Here is a 21885-nt window from a genome sequence, read left to right on the forward strand (position 1 = left end):
GGAGGCAGAGGCAGGCGGATTTCTGAGATCGAGGCCAGCCTAATCTACAGAGTGAGTTCCAGGACAGCCAGGGCTATACAGAGAAACCCTGTCTTGAAAAAAACAAATCCAACCCCCCCCCCCAAAAAAAATGAGGACTGTTTTGGTGCCAGCAAGATGGCTAAGTGCTTAGGGGCACCTGTTGTTCTTGCAGAGAGGATCTGGGTTCAGTTCCCATCACCCACATGGTAGCTTACAGCTATCTGTCACTCTAGTTCCAGGGTATTCAACACCTTCTAACCTTGGTGGTTCCCAGGCATGCACAGGGTGCACATACACACAGGCAGGCAAGCACTCATACACACAAATCTAAAACAAAAATTAAATCCACTAACATATTTAGTACTTCCTCCTTTACTGTGTAGCCTTTAGTCAGACAAGATTTTTCTGTATAGCCCTGGCTGTCCTGAAACGCACTCTGTAGACCAGGCTGGCCTCGAACTCAGAAATCCACCTGCCTCATTCCTCTCAAGTGCTAGGATTAAGGGCACGCGCCACCACTGCAAGGCTAGTCTTTCAGTCTTTAGTCTCGAGACTCTTCTGCTAAAGTCTGTTCACAGGCTGTGCCACTCGGGTTCAGCCACAGAAGCAAACGTCACCTGGGTAAACACATAGCCACTCTAAGTATAAGATCTCAACTCCCAAAGGTGCCCCGTCTCGGACAAATAGGAGGGTGACCAAACGGAATTATCCTGTCCCGGTACAGCCAAAACACTGGAACCCCCAGCAAAGTTCCAGAAGTCCCACAGCTGCACAGCAGTGGCCAGGCAGAGAAAGTGAGGCCTCCAGCAGCTTTGGACAGTGGTTCCCAGGGCCCTTTGCCTCACCCCAGCCCTGCTGGACAGGCCCAGTTGCTTACTTCATTTTTGTACTCAAATGAGCACAGGCATAAACACTCTGTTAGGTGGCCAAACCTACCTGGCCCTGATACTCAGGACAAAAAGCTTCAACTGGGAGATTCTGCTTCTGGCACGATGAGATACAACAGCTGAAGCCACTGTCATACAACAGCTGAAGCCACTGCCTTTGAAAGAATGCCTGGATGAAACAAGCAACTATCTGGCTGCCTCAACTGGAGAGAGAACTTCTTGGGAGTTAGCAGAGACTCCTGGGAAGAGCCAAGGCTAGCTCTGGTCAATCATCACCTCCCAGGACCTTCTCCTCACAGAACCTCAAGTCCGCCTTCACACCGCCAGGCCCTGCCATGGCTGGACACCACAAAACCCAGAACAAGGCAGACTCTAGGGATCACTGGCGTGGGGATGGCACAGCTGAGCTGTGGCCTTAGTTCTCTGTCCATCTCTATATATTTACTTCCCTGTCTGGGTGAAGGCCAAGATCAAAGATGGCTCCCTGCTGGCTACCAGACTCCCCATCTCTGCTGTGAGGTACCTACACATCAGGGGTTTGAAACAGGGCCTCTAACAGGGCCTCTCTATGTTGCCCCGAATGTCCTGGAACTTGTTTTTGCATACCAGGCTGTAAGTCTCAAACTTAGAGAGATCTACGTGCCTCTGCATTAGCCTCCAAAGCAGACACCATTAAGAGCCTCCTTCTGGTGACTCGGAACTGGGGGACACAAAGAACTGAACCTCTGATCTGTGTTCCACCAGAATAAGCGACAATGGAGGTGCAGACTCAGAAACTAACAGGTCCTTGTCCCTGCAGGCCAGGGTGTGGGCAGGCCCAGCAGGAGGTCACAGAGTGCAGCTCAGCCAACAGGGCTACCAAGGCCACAGAGAGCCTACTGATTTTGGCCATGGGCACCACCCTGCCCTGCATGCTGCCCTACTTACTTTGACTGTGCTGAGGTCCATGGGGTGCTTGATGATGTCATGGTAGTCATGCAGCTCCAGCGCCTCCGCGTCCACTGGCTTGTAGAAGGGCCACGCATAGGCAGCGTGCTTCTTGGACAGCATCTCCCGGAGGATGCTGTCACAGTGCCGCAGGTGCTCGGACAGTTTTCCCTTTTTACCCGCATGCTGTGGGACCTCACCATCTTCCAGGTCCTTCTTGGGAGGTTTGATGGGGCGGCCCCCGCTCTCCCTTCGGGCCACTACCTTGGCTTGCTTGGGCTCTGAAAGTGGCGGGGGAGACTCACTCCGGCTGGCAGTGATGGCAGACGTCGTGGGTGTGGTTGTGTCTGCTTTCCGCTTCACGCCCTTTTTCTGTGACAACAAAGTACCAGTGAACTCCAGCAACAAGGAAGTGCACAGGGAGATGTCACACAGCTGCTACACCTCCAGAGTGCAGACTGCCTGCCAGGTGCCAAGCTAGCGACCACATGCAGGGTCTTGTTCCTTCTCAGCTGTCCTCACAGAACAGAAGACACCGAGGCTCAGAGGGGCCAGGCCCAGGGCCCAAGGTCACACAGCTGGCCGTGGTGAGGCTCGGACTCTCCCTGTCAGCCCTGAGGATTCAGCCATCCAGGTGGGTGAGCGTGCCACTGACCTGAGCAGCATGAGGTGCTACAGGGAATTCACCCAATATCTAAGAAGCACCATAGATTGGTGCCAGGGACAGGAACTCCCTGCTTTAAAGACCAAGAAGAAAGTGCCAGACCAGGCCCTGAGCAGGTGCTTCAAGGACAGACACAAATGGAGCAGAAGGAGGGGAGGCAGGAGGAGCATTCCAGGCTAGATGGGTGGGGGCAGCCTGACCAGGAGACATGAAGCAGCCACAGCAGTTAGAGGCCAAGAGACTCCAAGGGCTGTAGGCATGGACAGACCAGGACTCTTATCTGGAAGGCACAGGCAGTGCAGAGGGCCCAGGAGGTGTTACAGCCTTCCACGCGTGGAGCCGGCTGCTCATAGCAGACAGTCTCTGCCAAGGGACCTGAGGGGGTAAGGGGGTCTCTGCCACAGCCTGAAGAGCCCAACCAATAGGTATCACCACTGAATTAGGACCAGGACTCGGTATATACTGAGACCTGCTCAGCGGGTTCCTCTCAGTTGCTTGGCCACAAAAACTTACAGGCCAGATGACAGCAACAGAACCTGCCGTGGACAGCCCCTAGTTACTTCCCCAGCCAAGCTGCCACCCTCAGGCCGACGGGGCACAAGCTGGCCATCCAAAAACATTTGATGGACACCTACAGGATGGCAAGCACCAAGCACGAGCCGCAAAGGACCTGGGGTAGAAGGGCAGACTCGCTGTGGCAAACAGCCTGGCCAGGCGCCACCGGGAAGTGCAGGCAGTGAAGGCCACAAGGGAGGGAAGGCAACGGAGGTGGCATTTTACCTTGGGAGAGCCATTTAACCCCTGAGCGCCCGTTTCCTCATCTGTAAGAGGGGGGACTACTGCCTGCCCCAGAGGGTCGCTGTGAGGATCAAATTGAAGAAGACAACACACATGAGTGCCTGTTACGGGCCTGACTCAAAGTGGAGACCCAATAGGCTTGCTAACCCCACACCTCAGAGTCCCCATACCATCTATGCCCAAGTAGGGCCTGGCCAGAGCAGGACAGTCCACTGTGAAAACGCCAGCAAACAAGGGACAGCTGTGCAGGCCCATACAGATCCAGGCTGGTGTCACTGGCCAGCACTCCCTCAGAGATGACCAGAGATGATCTGACTCATCTTGCTCACTATCGCCCCACACCTTCTCCACCTTCCCCAACCAGACCAAAGAAGCTGGGGATCAAGTCCAGCTTGGCCAGCACCAGCCATGTGACCTCCACCCTTGAGCCTCGGTCTTCTTGTCTGTGCAGAAAACCTTTCCAAACAGCTGTACCTGGAGAAGCGGCAGAACTTCCACCTGCCCCAGAGCTGCCCCTGCTTCAGAAACTTTAGGGGGCTTGGATCCCCCCAAATGACTTCCTCACCAGAGAGCCATGCAGGCCTCGGGGAAGCTCACCTTGACTACAGGCGGTGTGGGAGGGACCACAGGGACGATGGGTGTCGCAGGAGGAGGCGGTGCAGCGGGTGGGGGGACTGGAACTGATGTGACGTTTGCAGTGATGGTTGGTACAGGGGTGGCGGCAATGACGGGTGTCTGGGATACAGTGGGGGGTATGTTCTGGAAGGGGGTTGCTGGGGAGACCGAAGATACAGCTGCCACTTGTTGTGTACCTTCAATGCAAGGACAGGGAGCTCAATTCAGTAGGCTCTGTATTTCCAGAAGCATCTAACATCGTGCCATCCAGTCATAGCACTAGGGCCTTCTGGGATGGACCAAGACACCCTAGCTACAAGAGTCTCTCTACCTATCCTTGGGTAGGGCTTGGCTCTGCTGCTGGGACAGTGTTCACTGAGTTAGCCAGCTCTTGGTCTACTGATAACTGGCAACCCAGGACTTAGCCTTCCTCACACCTAGTTCCCCCCTTCCAGTCACACCCTGCCCAGTCAGTCATTCTATCTGACACATCTCTAATCAATACCCATTCTCAGACATGGTTGGACCCCCAGATTTGCCCAGCACTCTAGATAATGATCCCCTTGACTCTCCAGCTGAGAGAGCAACTCCTCTAAACCAGGCAGCAAGCCAAGCCAGGCCAAGCCAATGCTAAGATCAATAAAAACAGGAGTAAAATGTGGGGGACAGGCAGACATGTGACAGCAGCTACAGAAATGTCCTCTCTGGCCCAGACAGGCCGCCTCTCTGACACAGCTAAGACCCACTACCTGCCAAGGTCATCTCACCTGTCCTACCTGTCAGGCAACAGTCAAAAACTTAAGAGGGATCAAGGGAGTCCCAGCAAGCCCTCCACTCGGCCTCAGCAGGGAATGCCTGTGCCCCCTCCCTAACTTTACCTGCATTCTGAGCTCCTGCAGCTGGCTTCCGGCCTTTGCCCTTTGGAGCAGGGGGCAATAGTTCAACTTCCTCCTGAGGCATCTGGGCCACTTTCTGCAGAAAGATTTTCTCTAAGGCCTGGGCCATTAGCACTATATCATCTGTGGGCTAAAGACAGAGAACCCAGGTCACTCACTGGGAACGGAGTCATGCACTCGCAGAAACAACATGGTCGTCTGTAGTTCAAAAAAGTACTAAATTGGGGCTGGAGAAATGGCTCAGTGGTTAAGAGCACTGACTGTTCTTTCAAAGGTCCTGAGTTCAAATCCCAGCAATCACATGGTGGCTCACAACCATCCTTAATGAGATCTGATACCCTCTTCTGGAGTGTCTGAAGAGAGCAACAGTGTACTACATATAATAAATAAATCTTAAAAAAAAAAAAGTACTGAATTTTGTTAAGAGACTTGTCACAGAGGGAGGACAAGATTATTTTCCAATGTGGAAAATCTGAAAAGAACGCAAAGTATAAACACTGCCTTTACCCAGCAGCGAAAAGAAGCCTCCACAGCTTGGCACTAACATCTCTCCTGCATTCACGGAGCTAGAAGACCAAATTCCCAAGTGGGGTCCCCTGAGACTTTGGCTATCTGTTTCAACACTGACCACTCTGCAGAATTCCCAAGTCACACTGTAACCCCTTGGGTGGCTGCCCACAGGTCACAGCCTACTTGACCACCTCTCCTCTTGATGGCAGGATGGATCCCTACTTTTACATCTTTAGGCTTCCTAAGGTCGGGGACCGAAGCCCCAGGACAGAGCCTGTGGGCTGTGTCAGTGTCCTCTGAAAGCTGTTCAGTTTCCACTGCAGACCATTCTGACCCCTTCTGACCCCTAGCAGACCATTAAAATGGCACAGGAACTCAGTGACCACCAGAGTGCCAGGGTTTGCCTACTGTACGGCGGAGGGCCTGAGCTCACAGGGCCCCACAGTCATGCCACGGACCCGAGCCTCCCAGCACTGGGATTGCTCCCTCAAGCAGCTTCGGGGCCCCGCGCCTTGTGTCTCACCTTATTATAAATATAACAGTTTGTAAACATGGTGTTGAAGTCCTGCATACATTCACTGGCACTCCAATAATAATTATTTTCTAGTCTCTTCTTGATAGTCCCCATGTCCATTGGGTTTTTTATTATTTTATGATAATCCTAGGAAAGAGATGTCCAGAAGTATTACTCATATAGCCAATGTTATTCTCACACTTCCCAAAAACAACAAAGTCCTCCCACATCAGCTGGGTCATGCAGTCTGAGGAAACTCCTGACTAGTGCTCTTTGGCAAATCTTGCCAAACTTGTCCCCATAGGTTTCTCTACAGAGTCTGAGCTGGTCCACAGGCAGAGAGAGCCAAACTCCCTCTAATCCTAAACCTACAAGTGTCCAGGGACCAAGTGTCCAGAGGCGAAGGTATAAAGTGCCTGTACAGGGCTTCTCATCACAACTGTTCAGGTATGTCCATTTGTACTTAGATAAATCCGAGTGTGCACCGAAGGGACCATCATTTTCCTAATGCTGTAACCCTTTAATACAGTGTCTCATATTGTGGTGACCCCCAACAATAAAATCATTTTCCTTGCTACCTCACAGCTAGAATTTTGCTATTATGAACCATAGTGTGGATATCTGTGTTTTCTGGCGACCCCTGTGAAAGGGTTGTTCACCACCACCACCCCCTCAAAAGGGTTACAAGCCACAGGCTAAGAACCGTTGCTCTAGCCCCTTCCTTGTATTCTTCCACCATGGAGGCCATAGGTTCTCCCCATTTCTTATACTAGGAGCAACCTCCTTGCCAAACCGCTGGCTTCTGAGACACAGGCAGAACCTGTTATATCTCTGACACCACCTTTGGGCAGGATTTCCAGGAGCAGGCTAAGGACCACTCACAGGCAGGTTCAGCTTGATTGCATCCACAGGCTGGTAGAAAGGCCAGGCGAACTGATGTTTCCAGAGTGTCTTCACCACTACATTCTGCATGTACTGCAGTTGGTTAGTCTTTCGGCCGGGCTTGCTGGGGTTGGAGACCTCGGGTGGGGGAGGGTTCACGGGCCCCGGGACTGCCGGGATCCCCGTGGGGGCAGCCGCTGTAGTAGTGGACATCCTCTGGCAGCTTAGTCACTTGCTGTCACAGCAGCAGCTCAAAGAGGCGCTCCTCGCGGAGGCTTGGCATCCCATTTCTGGGCCCAATCAGGCACCTGAAAAAGAAAGCAGAGACGCTATCATTCCAGGAGCCTCCACGGAGCAAGGACACAGCCTTCCCTACCACCTTGATACGTAGCCGTGCCATTCCTCAGAGCCACCCTAGCCACAGCTCTCCTACCTGGGAAAAATACAAACATGAGTCAGCAGCTCCCAGAAAAGGGGATAGGGAGAATACGAAGGACCAAGTCACTCAGCTCCCGGCTGCCCTGAGTGACTGGGACTGGCTCAATTTTACCAGACCCTCAACTACTTGGCTGTGGCAATGTTTTGAACAATTCAGGCTCAGAGAACAACATGCATCCAACGGCTTAGTTGAGAGATGGGCTTGAAGGTTGCAGACTTAAACCTAGCACAAAGAGTTGGGGCCCTGAGCAGGGCATGGCATGAGTTTCTAACGTAACCAGGAGAGCCAGCTGGGGTTTGTGATGGTGAGTGGCTGTGACATGCCTGTCCCTCATCCAATCAGAATGCTGAGAGGGTGACCCCAACCTGGGTCCTCTTCTGTATCCCACCTGTGTGTTCAGTCCCTGAACACAATACATTCTGCCACTTCAAAATTCCCTAGGCTAGATGTCAGAAATGCTGGCCACATACAGAGCTGTTCATGACGGTTCTACAAATCCCTGAGAAGCTGGGACCATCAGAAAAGCAAGGATACTGTGCAATCCTGGTAGCATGCAGGGTGTCCCGGCTGCCCAGCACCAATGCGGGAGCACTACACAGCACAAACTCCACAATGAGGGTGCTCTACAGTAGAGGGAGCATGAAAACTATTTTGTACTTTACGCGGAAGGACACGCTGTCAGGGGTACAGCAGGGAGTGCCATATAGGAACATCCAACACTCAGATCCCTTGCAGTCTGTGGGTAGTAGAAGAAACCCTGAGTAAATGTGTGTGCTGTTAACACAGGCACAACCACGGCCGGCCTAAGACTCGTGGAGGAATGGCAAAGCCCTACCCACTCAAAAAGGAATACCAAAGCCTTCTTCTGGTCCATGTGTGCCTAATACTCGCGCCCCCTCCCCCATACTTAAGGTCTAAAGTCACTCTCTTTTTTAAGTTTTATTTATTATTTATATGCGTACACAGTTACAGTCTTCAGTCACACCAGAAGAGGGCATCAGATCCCATTACAGATGGTTGTGAGCCACCATGTGGTTGCTGGGAATTGAACTCAGGACCTCTAGAAGAGAGAGCAGTCAGTGCTCTTAACTGCTAAGCCAGCTCCTTGACCCAGCTATATATGATAAACCCTGCCTCCTTGTTGAGCTGTTTGCAATAACCCCGCCTGCCTGTTCAACTGTAGACAACAAACATGCTCACCTTTCAGGGTGCTACAGCTTCTCCCTCAAAGAGCCCAGGCCCCTGACTTCCAGCTATTTTCTGCATCTACCTGTCCTTTCTTCACTCCTTTGATGTCCTCAATCAGATCTGTCCCTAGGACAGCTGTAAGGGCTTAGCAGCTATCTCCCCAGGAGGAAGCAGGGCAGCACTGTGTGTGCACTATGGACCCACTTCCACTGGTGAAAGCCTAGCATGAGCTCCACACTGCATGTGGGGCCTTGTGCCTATCTGTGAACCTGGTGTCTTCCAGACTTTCCAATGTGCTTCTGCTCTTCACACTGCATCAGTTCAAGGGGGGACATCCAGAGGTGAGGTGCCCAGCCTACTCCAGGACCAGTGGTTCTCAGAGCACTGGAGGGACCCTTAACGTCTCTCCACAAAGACTTCAAATGCTGCAATCTAAAGCTCTTTTGGAGAAGGCTAGCTGCTAAACATTTGGTGTCTTCTACTCTCCGCAGGTTCCACTCCTGCCACCGCACTCAGGGTACATCAGCCGTGTCTGCAGCCACTCTCACTGCCCACCCAGCATTCAGGAAGTGCTGCTGAGCACCTGGGAGCCAGCTGTGTCTGCACTGAGACTTTCCAGGTATCCTGGGCACCCACAGTGTGCCACTTCACAGGCCCGAGCATCTCCACACCCCCAGTGGGCAAACAGCTGTCCAACCTGTGCCAACAGCCATGAAGCTATGTCCTCACTCCCCTGTAGACCAAAGGCTACCAAGGCATAAGTCTGGGCTGTCCACCCACCAGGATGTCAGTTTCTCCCTTTACACCTCTCACTGGGTTCATCAGACTGTCCCGCCCAACACAAAGGAGGCAACCCTGTTAAAATGGACCAAATCACTTGTAGGTTCAAAACCTTCCCAACTCCACACTAACCCGCAGAGCCTGAGGTGACAGGGCCCTGGAATGTGTAGCCCCATTGGTCTTCATTAGACTCCTGGCTCTCAAGGCCTCCTTGGAACTTGTTGAAACCTAAGCAGCAGGAGGCTGCAGGGTGGATACTGTGATTCATCCTTGCTACCTGAAAAGCGTCATGGTGTGTCCTTTATCTCCCATGAGCTGTCAGCCTGGAGTTGAGCACTCAGGGCTCAGGCAGCACAAGCTGGCCATGACCAGTGGAGGAGTGGAAGCTGATGCTCTCATACCGTTTATGAGATCCCTAGGAACAGAGGCTGCTCCTGCTACTGTGTGGGTCTGGGGAGGTGGGACATGAGACTGAATCTGACCTGGGGGACCCATGACACTACACTGAAAGGCCTCCTCTGAGAAAGACAGATGGTCAAGAGTCCTTTCCATACCCAGGTCCTGGAACCCACCTCCTGAAAATGTCAACATGCCTGGGATAGAGACACAGAGGGTGACAGCAGGGTTCAGTTTAGGGAAGGTAGGAGAGCCCAGCTGCCTAGTTCCCAGGCCCACCAGAGATAGAGGCTAAGAGGTAGGATGCCAACCATGAAGCACCTAAGCTCCCTGGCATACTACCATCCCCAGGGACTAAGTCAGACATCCACATACTCCCCTTCAAAGCACACTAATTCTGGAATGCCTGGACAGCAGGGACCACTGTAAGCTTGGCCTGACCTTCCCCCACCAAGGCCTAGCAACCCTCAATCAACCAGGCAGCAGCGCTGAGTGAACCTGACACCAGACCCCGAGAAGAAAGGAGAGTCATGGACTTCCTGGAAAGTCAACTCCTGTGGGAGAAGCAGCTTGATCGCTCTCCCCTCCTCCCCAGACATGGCTTCTCGGTGTAGCCCTGGCCGTCCTAGAACTGGCTCTGTAAGCCAGGCCAGCCTCTAAACTCAGACTCTGTCTACCAAATGCTGGGATTAAAGGTGTGAGTAAAGGCCACACCCAGAAGAAAAGCAGACTCTTATCAAGCTGCTTATCAGGGTGAAGGCTTGGGAAGCAACTGAGGCTTCCAGAAAGCAGAGACAGGCCATCAGGGCCTGCTGCAGGCAGTCAGCGACACCCCAGAGTATTCAGATATGCAGACTCCCATCAATACAAGGAAGAGGAGCTTCAGTGGAACCCTAAAAGCCCAGCCTCTAAGGCTGGCAGGGAGGGGAGTCATGGCAGTAGAAAAGGCAGCAGGGAGCATGCCTGGGGCCTTCAGTCACACTGTCGGACATACCTCTGCAGTGCTCACAAGCATGCAGGTCAGAGGCGTCCCTTCCTTCCTTTTTGGTTTTGGCTCAAGACAGTTTTACTCTACACTCAGGCTGGTCTGGAACTCACTGTGTGACTTAGGCTAGCTGATCCTATGACCCTATGCAGATCCCTAGCCCCAGGCCTAAGGGAACACCCCAATACAACATCACCTTCTATGGTCGGGGAAGGTCAAACCGCTGAGGGCCTGTTGCTAAGAGCTTCTGAGTAAGAACAGTGAGCTTGCAGGAGGAGGTTGCGGTATCCAGGGATGACTTTCCTACAGAACTCTGGATCCTCTGCCTAGACCTCCAGGCTCCATTCTGTAAGTCAGGAACCAGGCTTGGGTTAAGGAGTGCCACTCAGGACTGAGCCCACAGGACTGGGCATGTGCCCTGGATGTGTTTGCTGAAAGCCCTCAGTGGAGAGGCATATGCTCCTTATCTTTTAGGGAGCTTGCACTGCACATCCCATGAACGAATGCATCTGGAGCCTGTTGGCATGATAGAAGAAGCAGCAGAAGACAAATAGAGGTCTGGACAAATCAGACCTCCCCAACCTACGAATCTGTACAGAGGCAGTCTCGTCCTTCCCACCAGCAGCAGTGAGGCCTGAGGACCACATCCTCACAAAGCTGAGGCAGGGACCAATGGCCTCAGGTAGGCTGGCTAGGACTGGAGATAAAGAAAGGTACCAAAGAGACTTCAGGGCTTCACACATCTCTAACCCACAAAAATCTCCCGAGCCCCGCCTGCCTCCCTTGAGATTGCTCTGGGGTTAAGGTGCACACACAGGATGGCAGAGCCTCACACCGTAAAGGAGCTAGCCGGTAGGGCATGGCATTGACCACCCAGCCCCATAACAGCCAACAAATGCCAGGCAGCTCTTTACTGCAGCAATCCCCAGGGGCCACCCTTCTGTCTGCTCCTGATCCTGACAAAGCCAGGACACAGAAGCTGCAAGCCCTCTTTGAGCTGGCCTTCGGAAGCTACAGAACACCACTAATACTCACAGCAACTGCTTCAGCCAGGAATAACAGAGATGAAGCCTGTATCTCACGGGCAAAAGAAGGGTTAGGCCCTCACTGAGGTCCACCTACGCATGCCCCCCACTCAGCAGAGTCTGACTTCTCTACAGAGCTCTGGAATCCCCTTACTTGGGCCTCCAGGACTGCACAAGACTCCCACCATGGGCAAGACCTCAGGCAAGTGTGTGTGAAAGTCCATCTGAGGAGGTATTAGCCTCAAGAGGATGTGAAACCACCCAGTGTGGAAACTCAAGACAAACCACAGAGGCCCACAAATACCAGAGGAAACCTGGAGCAAGTCTCTATTGAGATTATGGAGAAGCACCTGAATGCTGCGGGGGCCACCCAGAAAGCGTGGGGCCAACTCAGGCATGCCCTACACTGATGACAGCCTCCTCGCCACACCAAGGAAAGGCAAGAAAAGCAAGAAAGGCCCATAAAGCCCTAACTCGCCAGTCACTCGCCCTACAAACCCATTCAAGACAGACGGACAGGAGAGGAAGGCCTCATTCCTGCAGATTTCCCAACCTCTCTGCATGGCTTCAGGCAGGCCACCTCCCCCCTTCCCAGGCCTAAGAATGAAAGCAGAAATCCAGCCTTTAAGTCCAAAGGACAAGTCAGGAAAGGTGAGAGGCCAAGGCTCATGGGCCCTGGACAGATAGCGAGGAGGTAAGAGGAACCTGCAATTTTATCACCATGGAAAACACCTAGTAAGTTCAACACAATTCAGAGCCTTCTCTTGTCAACTACAAGCTCTGGGGCTCCGGTCTCCCCACTCTCCTCATGCCAAGCAAACACTCCCAGACAGAAGGGACATGAGGGCCAGTACCTACAACCCAGCCTTCAGGCTTGGCAAAGATCAGATCCACAGCTACCCACCCAAGCACACAGTACCTTTCTCCATATTAACCCTGGGTCAGACCAGCCACTGGACAGCTGCCAGACTTTGGAAGCATATCTAGGCTGGGAAGCCATTCTTGGGACCCAGGGAAGAAGCCTCTACTCTGAGCCTCAAGGCAAGCTGCAAGGGCTATCTCCCTGGGAAGGGAGGGCTGCCCTGACCATGTGTGTGGGAGAGTCAGGAAGGAGCATGGCCATTCCATCTCCCAGAGACCCCCTTAGAAGGCCTAAGATGTGGAGAGGCAGGGGTCATGCTCAGGGACTTCCAGCTGGGGACATCTGAGATCTACAAAAAGTGGCTCTGGGGCATGTTCAGGGAGGAGGCAGCACAGACAGCTCATGGAGGGATTGATGTGGCTGCCTGGGTCATCAGAATAGAAAGCAATGCAAGGCATGCCCACATTTCAACAGGAGACTCAAAAAACTGTAGGGCCTTAGCTGCCACATACTGCCCACCAGCCTCAAGAAGCCTTAAAAAGAGGTTTTCTCACTCAGGAGACAGAGGCAGGAGGATCTCTGAGAGTTTGAGGCCAGCTTGGACTACATAGCAAATTCCAGGACAACGAGGGCTCTGCATAGTTAGTCTCCATCCCTACCCACAAACGAGGCTGTTTTTTGTGATAAGCAAGAGCTCACTTCAACCTACTTAAGCTCATCACATCTCCATGCCTAGTCTTCGCATTCCCTGGAGTCACCACAGTGCTGGAAGAACCTACATTAATGGGTCCCTCCCTGCACTGGGTCCTTGAATCCCCGGGACCCTGGTAGTCCCAAGTTTAGCCCCAGTTTATTGCTGCTAGTCCCAATACATTGGTGGTTATCCCATGAGCTCCACCCCTAAGGTAGGCAAGGAAGCACTCAGACATGGACACTAGAGACCTACAGTGGCGCAGGCAGGAGGAGCCGGGGCCAGGCTCCAACAGAACCATCTACCTAGATGTCTCTGTCCCCATAGACCTCAACAATGCTGCAGGCTGCTGCCTTCACACTGGCATAACTACCAGCTGAGTGCCCCGGGAAGGGCCACCCTAGTGTTGGCCCTCCAAGCCTGGAGAAACAGATCTGTTAGGGCTGGGCCAGCTTCTGTGACAGACAGAGCCAACTGCTCATTGCTGTGAGGCCTGGAGAAGAACATGGCTTGGGGCCTCAAGGCAGACAGGGGCCTATGTGGGGCCTCCCTGTCCACTGGGGACTCTCCTGAGTGGCACTGCCTGTCCTTCACTGCTAAGGGAGCCCTAGCCAGCACCTCAAGCTCACCCTGGTCATATCACACCTGCTTCTAACAGCTGCCTAGCCCTGTCTGGCAGGAGACTCAGCTCTAATAGAACACACCCCACACCAGAAAGGGTCAGCTCTGTTGAACCCAAGGCTGTCCTATGGAAAGGCACACAAGGCTCAGTGGCTGCAGCTGTCACCAGTCACCACACCTCTGACTTTCTAACTGCCACCATGGCCCCAGGCTCTTAGGCGTTGGTGCCTCATAGCCCAACAGTACACCAAAGAAAGTAAACTTCTCTTCTTCTGGAGACTGTGGCCTCCAGAACGGCCTCTGAACCATCACAGCATAGCCACCCTACACTTAACAGTCTTCTAAGGACATTTAACCTGAAGAGGGAAGGTGGGTCATGAACCTTAGACTTACTTGAGTCCCAGTACATTTGCAGGGAGCCCCTCAAGTGGCCCGAGGTGCACTGAGGCTCAGGAAGCCTGATACTACATTGAACAGCAGAACACTGCAGAACAAAGCTGGGCAGCAGGTCCACCCAGCACCTGGATATTGGGTCATGGAAGAAACACTCTCCTGCTGGACTGCTTGACAAAAGGCCAACTCAAGGCCTGATTTACAGGTGGGTCAGCTAAAGTCCCCAAGGGTAGCCACCTTGTCTTTTTCACCTCTTCTCTGAACACCCGCAGTGCAAGATCAGGGGCTAGGATAGGAGGGTCAATGCAACTATTCACAGCCCAGCAGTTCAACTTTCCCATCTACCACCCACCCAGCAGGTCACCCAGCCAAGAACAAGAGAAGGCCACCAACTCCACCAGCCCTTACTCCCAAGTGTCTCTCTCCCCTCATCCAAGCTGGAGGCCCTGAGGAACCCGGTCCAGTAGACCACATGGGTAGGAAGGCTGAGAACGGTGGTGTCCTGGGAGACCACAAGAACAAGAAACACAGGTTCAGGTGGTCAGAGCCAGGAGTTCATGGGTACCACCCTGCCCTGTCCTCAGACCACTAAAGACAGACTCCACGCCTACCAAAACCAGACTGAGGCAGAGCTCCGAATGCTGAGCACCACAGGGACCTGCTCCTTGAGTCCAGTGTTCTGCATCTGCCCTGACTCCAGCAACCTGGGTGAGCTCTCCAGAACTCTACTTAGTGGGTAGCCAGGGGCCGAGTGGTAACCCACCTTATCCAGGTCGATCAGGCTGCACTGTCCGGGGGAGGACATTACCCACAGAGCTCATTCCACTTGGCTTCTTTCTGCCATATGCTACAGGGCATGCCAGAGACATTGCAAAGGCCGATGGCAGTAGCTACTGCAACTGCACCCAAGCAGATTAGCACAGGTAGGGTTACACAAGCAGAACTCACACAATGTACATAAAAAGCCGAGGCCATCCCACACCTGTGACCCCAGTGTCCCCTCCACCTCTGACTACAGGTCCCACCAGGATCCTCCTCTTTAGGTCACACACAGTGCCTGGGTATGACTTCTGGAAATGCCCAACTGGTCAGGAAGCCCAACTTCCAATACTCCTGGAAGCTAGCCAGGGACCCTTGGACATCCCAGCATCCATGTGACACTTCTGAGCAGCTGGAAGCCCCTCCTCCAGTCCTCAACATCTTTTTAGGATCTGATAGCCTCTGTGGGGCTCTGGGCCAGACGCAGGGATGGGGGAGGTGCTGGAAGGGGGTGTTTCTCCAAAATGTATCTCCAGTTCAAGGTCATCAGGCCTTATGGAGACACTGGGAGATCAGAGCCAACAGTGCTGAACTGCCTGAGCCACACCACACACACACAACCTGTACTCAAATCTACTTCAACCAAGAGGCCCTACAAGGACACTACCAACTTAAGAGCACGCACAATGAAACACTCTCCCTGCAAAAGAATCCACCAACACTAAGACAGCTGGGTGTCCAACAGAGCAGCAGTGACCACAAATATTCGGAGAGGGCACTACATGTCAAAATGTACCCCAAAGAGCAGCCCCCAGGGGCAGGGGATAGCTTTGTGAGGACCCCATAAGCTGCAGGCTGTCCCACTGGAAGAAGTACTGCTTTTTTAGCTTCATATTACATTCTGAATTGTGGAGAGGTCTGCCCTGGATCCTGTTTCCCCCACCCTCTGTGGCACTTCCTTCTGAGGTGAGATCTGGATCCATCCCCCGCCCCCTTATCTGAACAGTGGGTAGCAAGGTTCCACTTGTGACCTTGGGCCACCCTCCCCTGGGAAGGCTCCTCCACAGTAAACCAGGAAGTGGACAGAGTAACCCTGAGAGCCCCTGGGGGCACAGCTCCAGGCTTCCAGGAGCCAGAGCAGAAGCAAGCCAGGCACTGCCTTCCCTTTCAGCGCTCCCCCATTTTCACCTGTCTAAGGGAAGGAGGGCATTTACAAGCTCCATCCCTTATTCAAAGCTCATTTCCAAAACAGAACACTGCACTGTGGAAAGAAAGAAGTTACTCTTTGTGAAAATGAACCTGCCAGCTCCTAAAAGTAAAATAAAATAGATTTGTAGGTAGAGAAATGAATGAACTGGTACCCCCCCCATCCACCCTGCAGAAGCTTTTCAATGCCTCTCTCCAGGACTCCCCAGATGTGGAGCTAGGTTTGGATCTCCACAGATCCCCGATGCCTTGCTAACGCAGTGGTCTCAGAGTTTATAAGATCAGGAAGAAATCACCCCCACATCCTGAACTGTCAAGTTTGTACCTCACCTCTCCTGATCTACAGCCAACAGTGCACATCAAGGCCTCAGACAGAACAAACAACAAACAGGCCTTTATTTGCGAATGAGAGGCCACACTCAGGGCCACTCAAAAAAGGTCACTGGGGCTTGGGATTGATCCTTGTAGTCCTTCCTTTCCCGTACCCTAGAAAGACTGTGAGAAACTCACTTCAAGTAGCACAGCAGAGATCTCAGCTCTCTTCAGGGACCTCCCCCCACCCAATTCTGCACGCTACTAAGAAAGTGTGTAAAACAAAATGGGGGTGGGAGGGAGACAACAACCAGCTTGTTTTCATGAGGTGAAGGGGACAGGAGCTAAGTCCTTGCAATTCCTTCACTCGTTTCTCTTCCTGCACCCAGCCCCATGTTAGCCACTGAAGAACACACGAATGACCTCAGAGACACAAACTTCTACAGTTAAGAATTAAGGTACAGAGAAACACCAGCTGTGCGCTTATTTCTGGCAGAAAGCTCTCAATCAAAATTGTAAAGGGCAGAGCCTTAGGACTGAGCCCTAAAACACGAATTCACAAAAGGTATGCCCTCACCCGGCTCCCAGCGAGCCCCCCTTCCCGCTCCTCAACCCCCCCCCCCAGGGCAAGAAGGCTGTTTATGGCTTCCTCGTTAGCCCTGCCCCCGTCGCAGCAACTGGTGGAGAGAACTTCCCCAAGCCGCCAGGATTTTTCACCGGGAATCCTCAAGAACCTTACATACGAAAGGCTTTGGGGTGCGCATTCCTCACCCAACTAACTAGCTTGCATGTTAAACACAAAGTAAGAAAAAGATGTGCACCCCACCCCTCCCACCTCAATCCGACTCGACCTCGCCCGGATTAAGTACTCGTTCAGGCTGATTCCAAAATGCGAACTGGGTTTCCTCCTGGCCTGGCTGCAATAATCCAGTAACTCGTAAGCGGCGTAAAGTCGTCTCCCGGGCCATAACTCTGCAAAGGCAGCCGCCGCCCCCCAAGCCACGCCGCTGCTGCCCCACTTGCAAGGCTCGTGCACTGTCCAGGCCCAGTCTGGCCTGCCCCGCGACGATCCGCCCTAAGTGGCGCCGGAGGGGCCCTGGGCACACCGCGAGCACCTTCCCGCGCCGCGCGTCCTCTGGGCAGTCCCCTTCGGAAGATGGCGGGCAGAGGAAAAGGGGAAAGGAAAAAAAAATTCCCTTCCGTGAGGGAGGGCTGGCGCAGAGCGCGCGGGCTGTGCCAAGTCCAGGCTGGGCGCTCGGACCAAGGCGACGCCTCCTAGCCCGGACCGAGGCGACCGACAAGCCGCGGGCGCAGAGCGCAAGGCGGAGAGCAGCGGAGCCCGCGCAGTCGCCGCGACCCCGAGCAGGCGGCCGCCGCGCTTTGTTGCATCGCGGCCGCGCACAAAGGCGGCGGCCCGGGGCTCCGGGCTTCGAGACGCGCGGGAGGCCTGCACCATGCGCTCCGGGCCGCGTTCTATCCGCCGGGCCCGCCGTCGCCCCCGACCCGCCGCCGCCGCCGCCGCCGCCCCGAGTGTACAAGGAAGCAAGAAAAGGCGTACTTGGCCTAGGCGGCTCCAGCGCCGTCTGCTCCCGGCCCGCGCGGCCGGCTCCTTTTTGGCTCGCCGGCCCCGGCAGCATAATAGACGCGCCGGAGCTGTACAGGGCTCATGCGCTACGCCGCGGCGCCTGGCGGGAGTCGTAGTCCGCGCCCGGGCTCGCGCCAGGGCCGCCCAGGGGAGGCCGAGGCGCACGGACTACATGTCCCGGCCCCGCCGGCGCCACGCCGTGCCCCGCCCCGCGCGCCCCCGGCCGCCCGCCCTGCCGACCTGGCCGCCAGCGAGCCCGGCCTAGGGGCGCGTGGGGGCGGGGCTGGAAGGTTGCCCGCCAGGACCCGAGGCGACGCTGGAAACCTGGCCCGCCCGCGCGCCTTTTGCGTTCTCAGCCACACGCAGGGAATAAGAACTGGTGGGCGGATTTCCAGAAGCCTAGGAAAGCGTGGGAAAGGCGGGAACGCAGTTAGCACCCTGGGGTTACTACCCGAGCACCCCGAGGCCTCCCTCAAACCCGAACGCTCCCAAGCAGGGCGGCGCGCAACGGCCCGGAGCCCGTGTTTGTAAACAAACCGCGTGCCTAATTAGCCTGGCGAGGGCGCGCGCAGGGCGGTCCTTGCCAGGGAGGAGTCGCGATCAATCCCGCCCCGACGACCTGGGGCGGGTTGAAGACCTGGGGACTCCGGGAGAAACCTGGTCGGTGGTACTGGAAAAACGCCAATTCTTCAGAGCTAGACAGCAGTAAGGGATGCTCCAGTCGGTGCCAGCCAACTTTCCCTCTCTGGAGCCTCAGTGTGTCCCCCATGTGCCTATGGAAAGACAGGAACGAATAAGTCCCGCCCTTTTTCAGCGTTTTGAAAGGGTTAGGTCGCGGTCAAGCGTCAGATCTTAGTTTTGGTGAAAATGACAACGGTTAGTCAATATTTATCCAGCTGTAACTTAAGGTTGGTGTGTGACCCCCAACAAAAAATGTCACAAGCAAAACAAGTTTTCCCATCAGTGCCCGCTGAACCTGCCAATACAGGGTTCCAATTCCTGGTGTGAGCTGGAATTATTCCAATACCCTGGTGTCACTGAGTTTATTTCTGGTGGAGCACTTTGCTGCTTGCAGGAAATGCACAGGTGGTTATGGTATTAAATACCACACACACACAGAGAGTGAGAGTGAGAGAGAGAGAGAGAGAGAGAGAGAGAGAGAACGCAAATATGTTCTGTACCCAAAGATGAAACAGACTCAAGAAGGCAAAGTGATATTCTAGGTCTCTAACTCTGACCCCAGGCTTCCCAGTCCAAGGCCATGACAAGGACCTTGCAGAACTGCAGTCACCTTGGAGGGTTCTATTACCCTTCCTGACATCTGGGGCTCACCTTTCTGGACACACTGAGCAAACACTCTGGCTACTAGGACAAGGGACTTTGCACTTAAACTTTTTAAACAAACAGAAAACTCTGTGTGTGTGTACGTGCGAGTGTGTGCATGTGCCATGGAGCCCGTGTGAAAATTAGAGGACAGTGTTGAGAGCTGGTACTCTCCTTCTACCACATGAGTCCTGGAGATTGAACTGGGATCCTGGGATCACCAGGCTCAGACACAAGTTCCTTGACTGCCTGAGTTATCTCTCACTGGCCAAGTGACTCACCAGTTTAAAAGACCCCTTGGGGCTGAAGAGGTGGCACTGTACTTAAGAGAACCTATTGCTCTAATAGAGGACCTAGGTTCAATTCCCAGTACCTACATGTTAGTTTCCAGTCTCATGGTGTCTAAAACCCTCTTCTGAAGTCCATGGGTACCAGGCATGCACACAGCATTCTTACATAAACATCTGGTAAAAGCAGAACACCCGCATAACCTGAAGTAAGTCTTTCAAATAAATTTTAAAGATTCTATCATATACCTTCCAAGGCCCCACCCAGAAAGATCTGCAACCAGGCTTGGTCTTGTAGGACAATGGGCCATGTGCCAAGATTCTTGAGGCTGCCTGCCCTGTCTGTGCTGGCTTCTGTCCTCTCATTAAGATGCCCCTATGAGTTCACGAGAATTGGCCTAGTATCCCCATCTCACAGCACTACCCTTGTGTCCAAGTGTCTCGCAGGCCTTAGGGGAGCACCTCTCCTGGGCCTGTCCGAGTCTGTAACAGATTAAGCCGTTCAAGGGTGGGAAAGAGCTCATCTGAGTTTCAGAGCCCTGAGCTGGCCACTCCCAGAGCCAGTGCTGAGGCCCTTCCTGGAGTCCCATGAGCATGGGGAGGGATTCCGGGTTCCCTGGCTGTCCCCACCAACAACAAAGTTGCACCGTAAGTGTAAGTGAGACCACCTAATCTCACTGGCATGCTTCCTCTTCTGTCAAGGGTATAAAAATAGGCCCTGACTTTCCAGCTTCTGGAGGGTTAGCGTGGGGTGACGCAGGCCTGAGGCATATTGGGTCTTTGCCTGCCTTTCCTTCTCTGTCCCATCTCTCTACCTCCTTGTCCCATTCCTCGTGGCATTGGTCTATCCTCTTTTGTACCTCTAAGGCCTTCAACAGCTCATGACACCTAGTAGGTACTCTTAACTGTTGGAAGAATTCCTATTCATTTCTGTACCCTAGCCTCTGCCTGCACACCTTATCCATTCTGCTCATGCCACACTCCATCCATCCCACAGGGCTTCAGAGCCAGGCTCTAGCTTCTTTCTGCCCCTACTTCAATCAGCCTGCCCTTACATTACATCTGGAAAGGAGCTGAGAGCTCCTAACAACTTGGTCCTTTCCAGACATCATGAAGTATACCAGGCACTTGGGGTTTGTTATTTTATTTTTAACATTGATTTTTCTGGCCAGGCGTTGTGGTGTGTGCCTTTGATGCTAGCACTTGGAGGCAGAGGCAAGTGGATCTGAATTCAAGGCCAGCCTGGTCTACAAAGAGAGTTAGTTCCAAGATAGCCAGGGCTATACAGAGAAATCCTGTCTCAAAAGAAAAAGAAATCTTTGTTTCTGTGTGTGGGTGTTTTGCTGGCTTATGTACATGTACAGCGTGCACATGTCTGGTGCCCAGAGAACTCAGCAGAGAGCACCTGACCCCTGGAACTGAAGTTACCGATGGCTAGGAGCCAGCATGCTGGGAACCCAAGCTCAGTCCTCAAGAGCATCAAGGTTTCTTAACTACTGAGCCTTCTCTCCAGGCCCCACTGGGCCAGTTTTCTCAGTTGGTAATCACTGTGCCCATGCAACAGTGCTAGAAAAATGGACAGTGAGGTGACATCAGCAGCCTGAACTGTGGTGGGAGGGAAGGAGGATCTGCAAAATCCACTGGCAGTTTGACCTTGAGGAGATAAACTGTCACCAGGAGGAAATAAATGGTTCTTTCACAAAAGGGAATGGAGCCCCGAACGGAGCTGTATCGCTTTCCCCTTTCATGCCCCCAAAATAGAAAGTCATTCACACAAACCCAATACCAAAGGCCCTTTAAAAACATGGAACCAAGCTCAGCCCAGCCCATGGTATGGGCCTGTCATCCTCCCACCTGGGAAGCTGAGGCAGGAGGATTGCAAGACTTGTCTGGGCTGCAGAGTTCAAGGCCAAATTGCTTGGCCTACTGAGACTTTGCCTCAAAAATAAAAAGAGATGGGTAGTGTTGACCTTCGGGAGGCAGAGGCAGGAAGATCTCTGAATTGGAGGCCAACCTCTTATACAGAATGAGTTCCAAGACAGCCAGAGATAGAGATAAACTCTATATATAAAAAAAGCAAAAAGGGCTGGTAAAATGGCTCAGCAGTTAAGAGCACTGACTGCTCTTCCAGAGGTCCTGAGTTCAAATCCCAGCAACCACATGGTGGCTCACAACCATCCATAATGAGATCTGATGCCCTCTTCTGGTGTGTCTGAAGACAGCCTCAGTGTACTTAGATATAATAAATAAAATCTTCTAATAATAAATAAATAAATAATAAATAAAAATAAATAATAAAATCTTCTAATAAATAAATGA

At 53.3% G+C, this 21885-nt stretch overlaps 1 protein-coding gene across 4 annotated transcripts in view; it reads right to left on the reverse strand.

The window, feature by feature from the left end:
• Brd3 (bromodomain containing 3) overlaps window positions 1-18147 on the reverse strand; it is a 30991-nt gene extending 12844 nt beyond the window's left edge. The window contains exons 1-6 of one of the 4 annotated variants that reach the window (XM_052181947.1): window positions 17930-18147; window positions 6715-7022; window positions 5842-5979; window positions 4791-4938; window positions 3895-4109; window positions 1836-2207 (exon numbers count right to left, since the gene is read on the reverse strand). In XM_052181947.1, coding sequence (XP_052037907.1) covers window positions 1836-2207; window positions 3895-4109; window positions 4791-4938; window positions 5842-5979; window positions 6715-6927 — 1086 coding nt within the window. In that variant the 5' untranslated portion in view covers window positions 6928-7022; window positions 17930-18147. Of the gene's footprint in view, window positions 1-1835; window positions 2208-3894; window positions 4110-4790; window positions 4939-5841; window positions 5980-6714; window positions 7023-17206; window positions 17460-17486; window positions 17615-17929 lie in introns of those variants that run through there. The other 3 variants (XM_052181950.1, XM_052181949.1, XM_052181948.1) reach the window with 3 other exon arrangements.
• Between the last annotated feature and the right edge of the window lie 3738 nt (window positions 18148-21885).

The sequence above is a fragment of the Apodemus sylvaticus genome, chromosome 5 (genome assembly GCF_947179515.1).
Source record: "Apodemus sylvaticus chromosome 5, mApoSyl1.1, whole genome shotgun sequence".
Taxonomy (NCBI): domain Eukaryota; kingdom Metazoa; phylum Chordata; class Mammalia; order Rodentia; family Muridae; genus Apodemus; species Apodemus sylvaticus.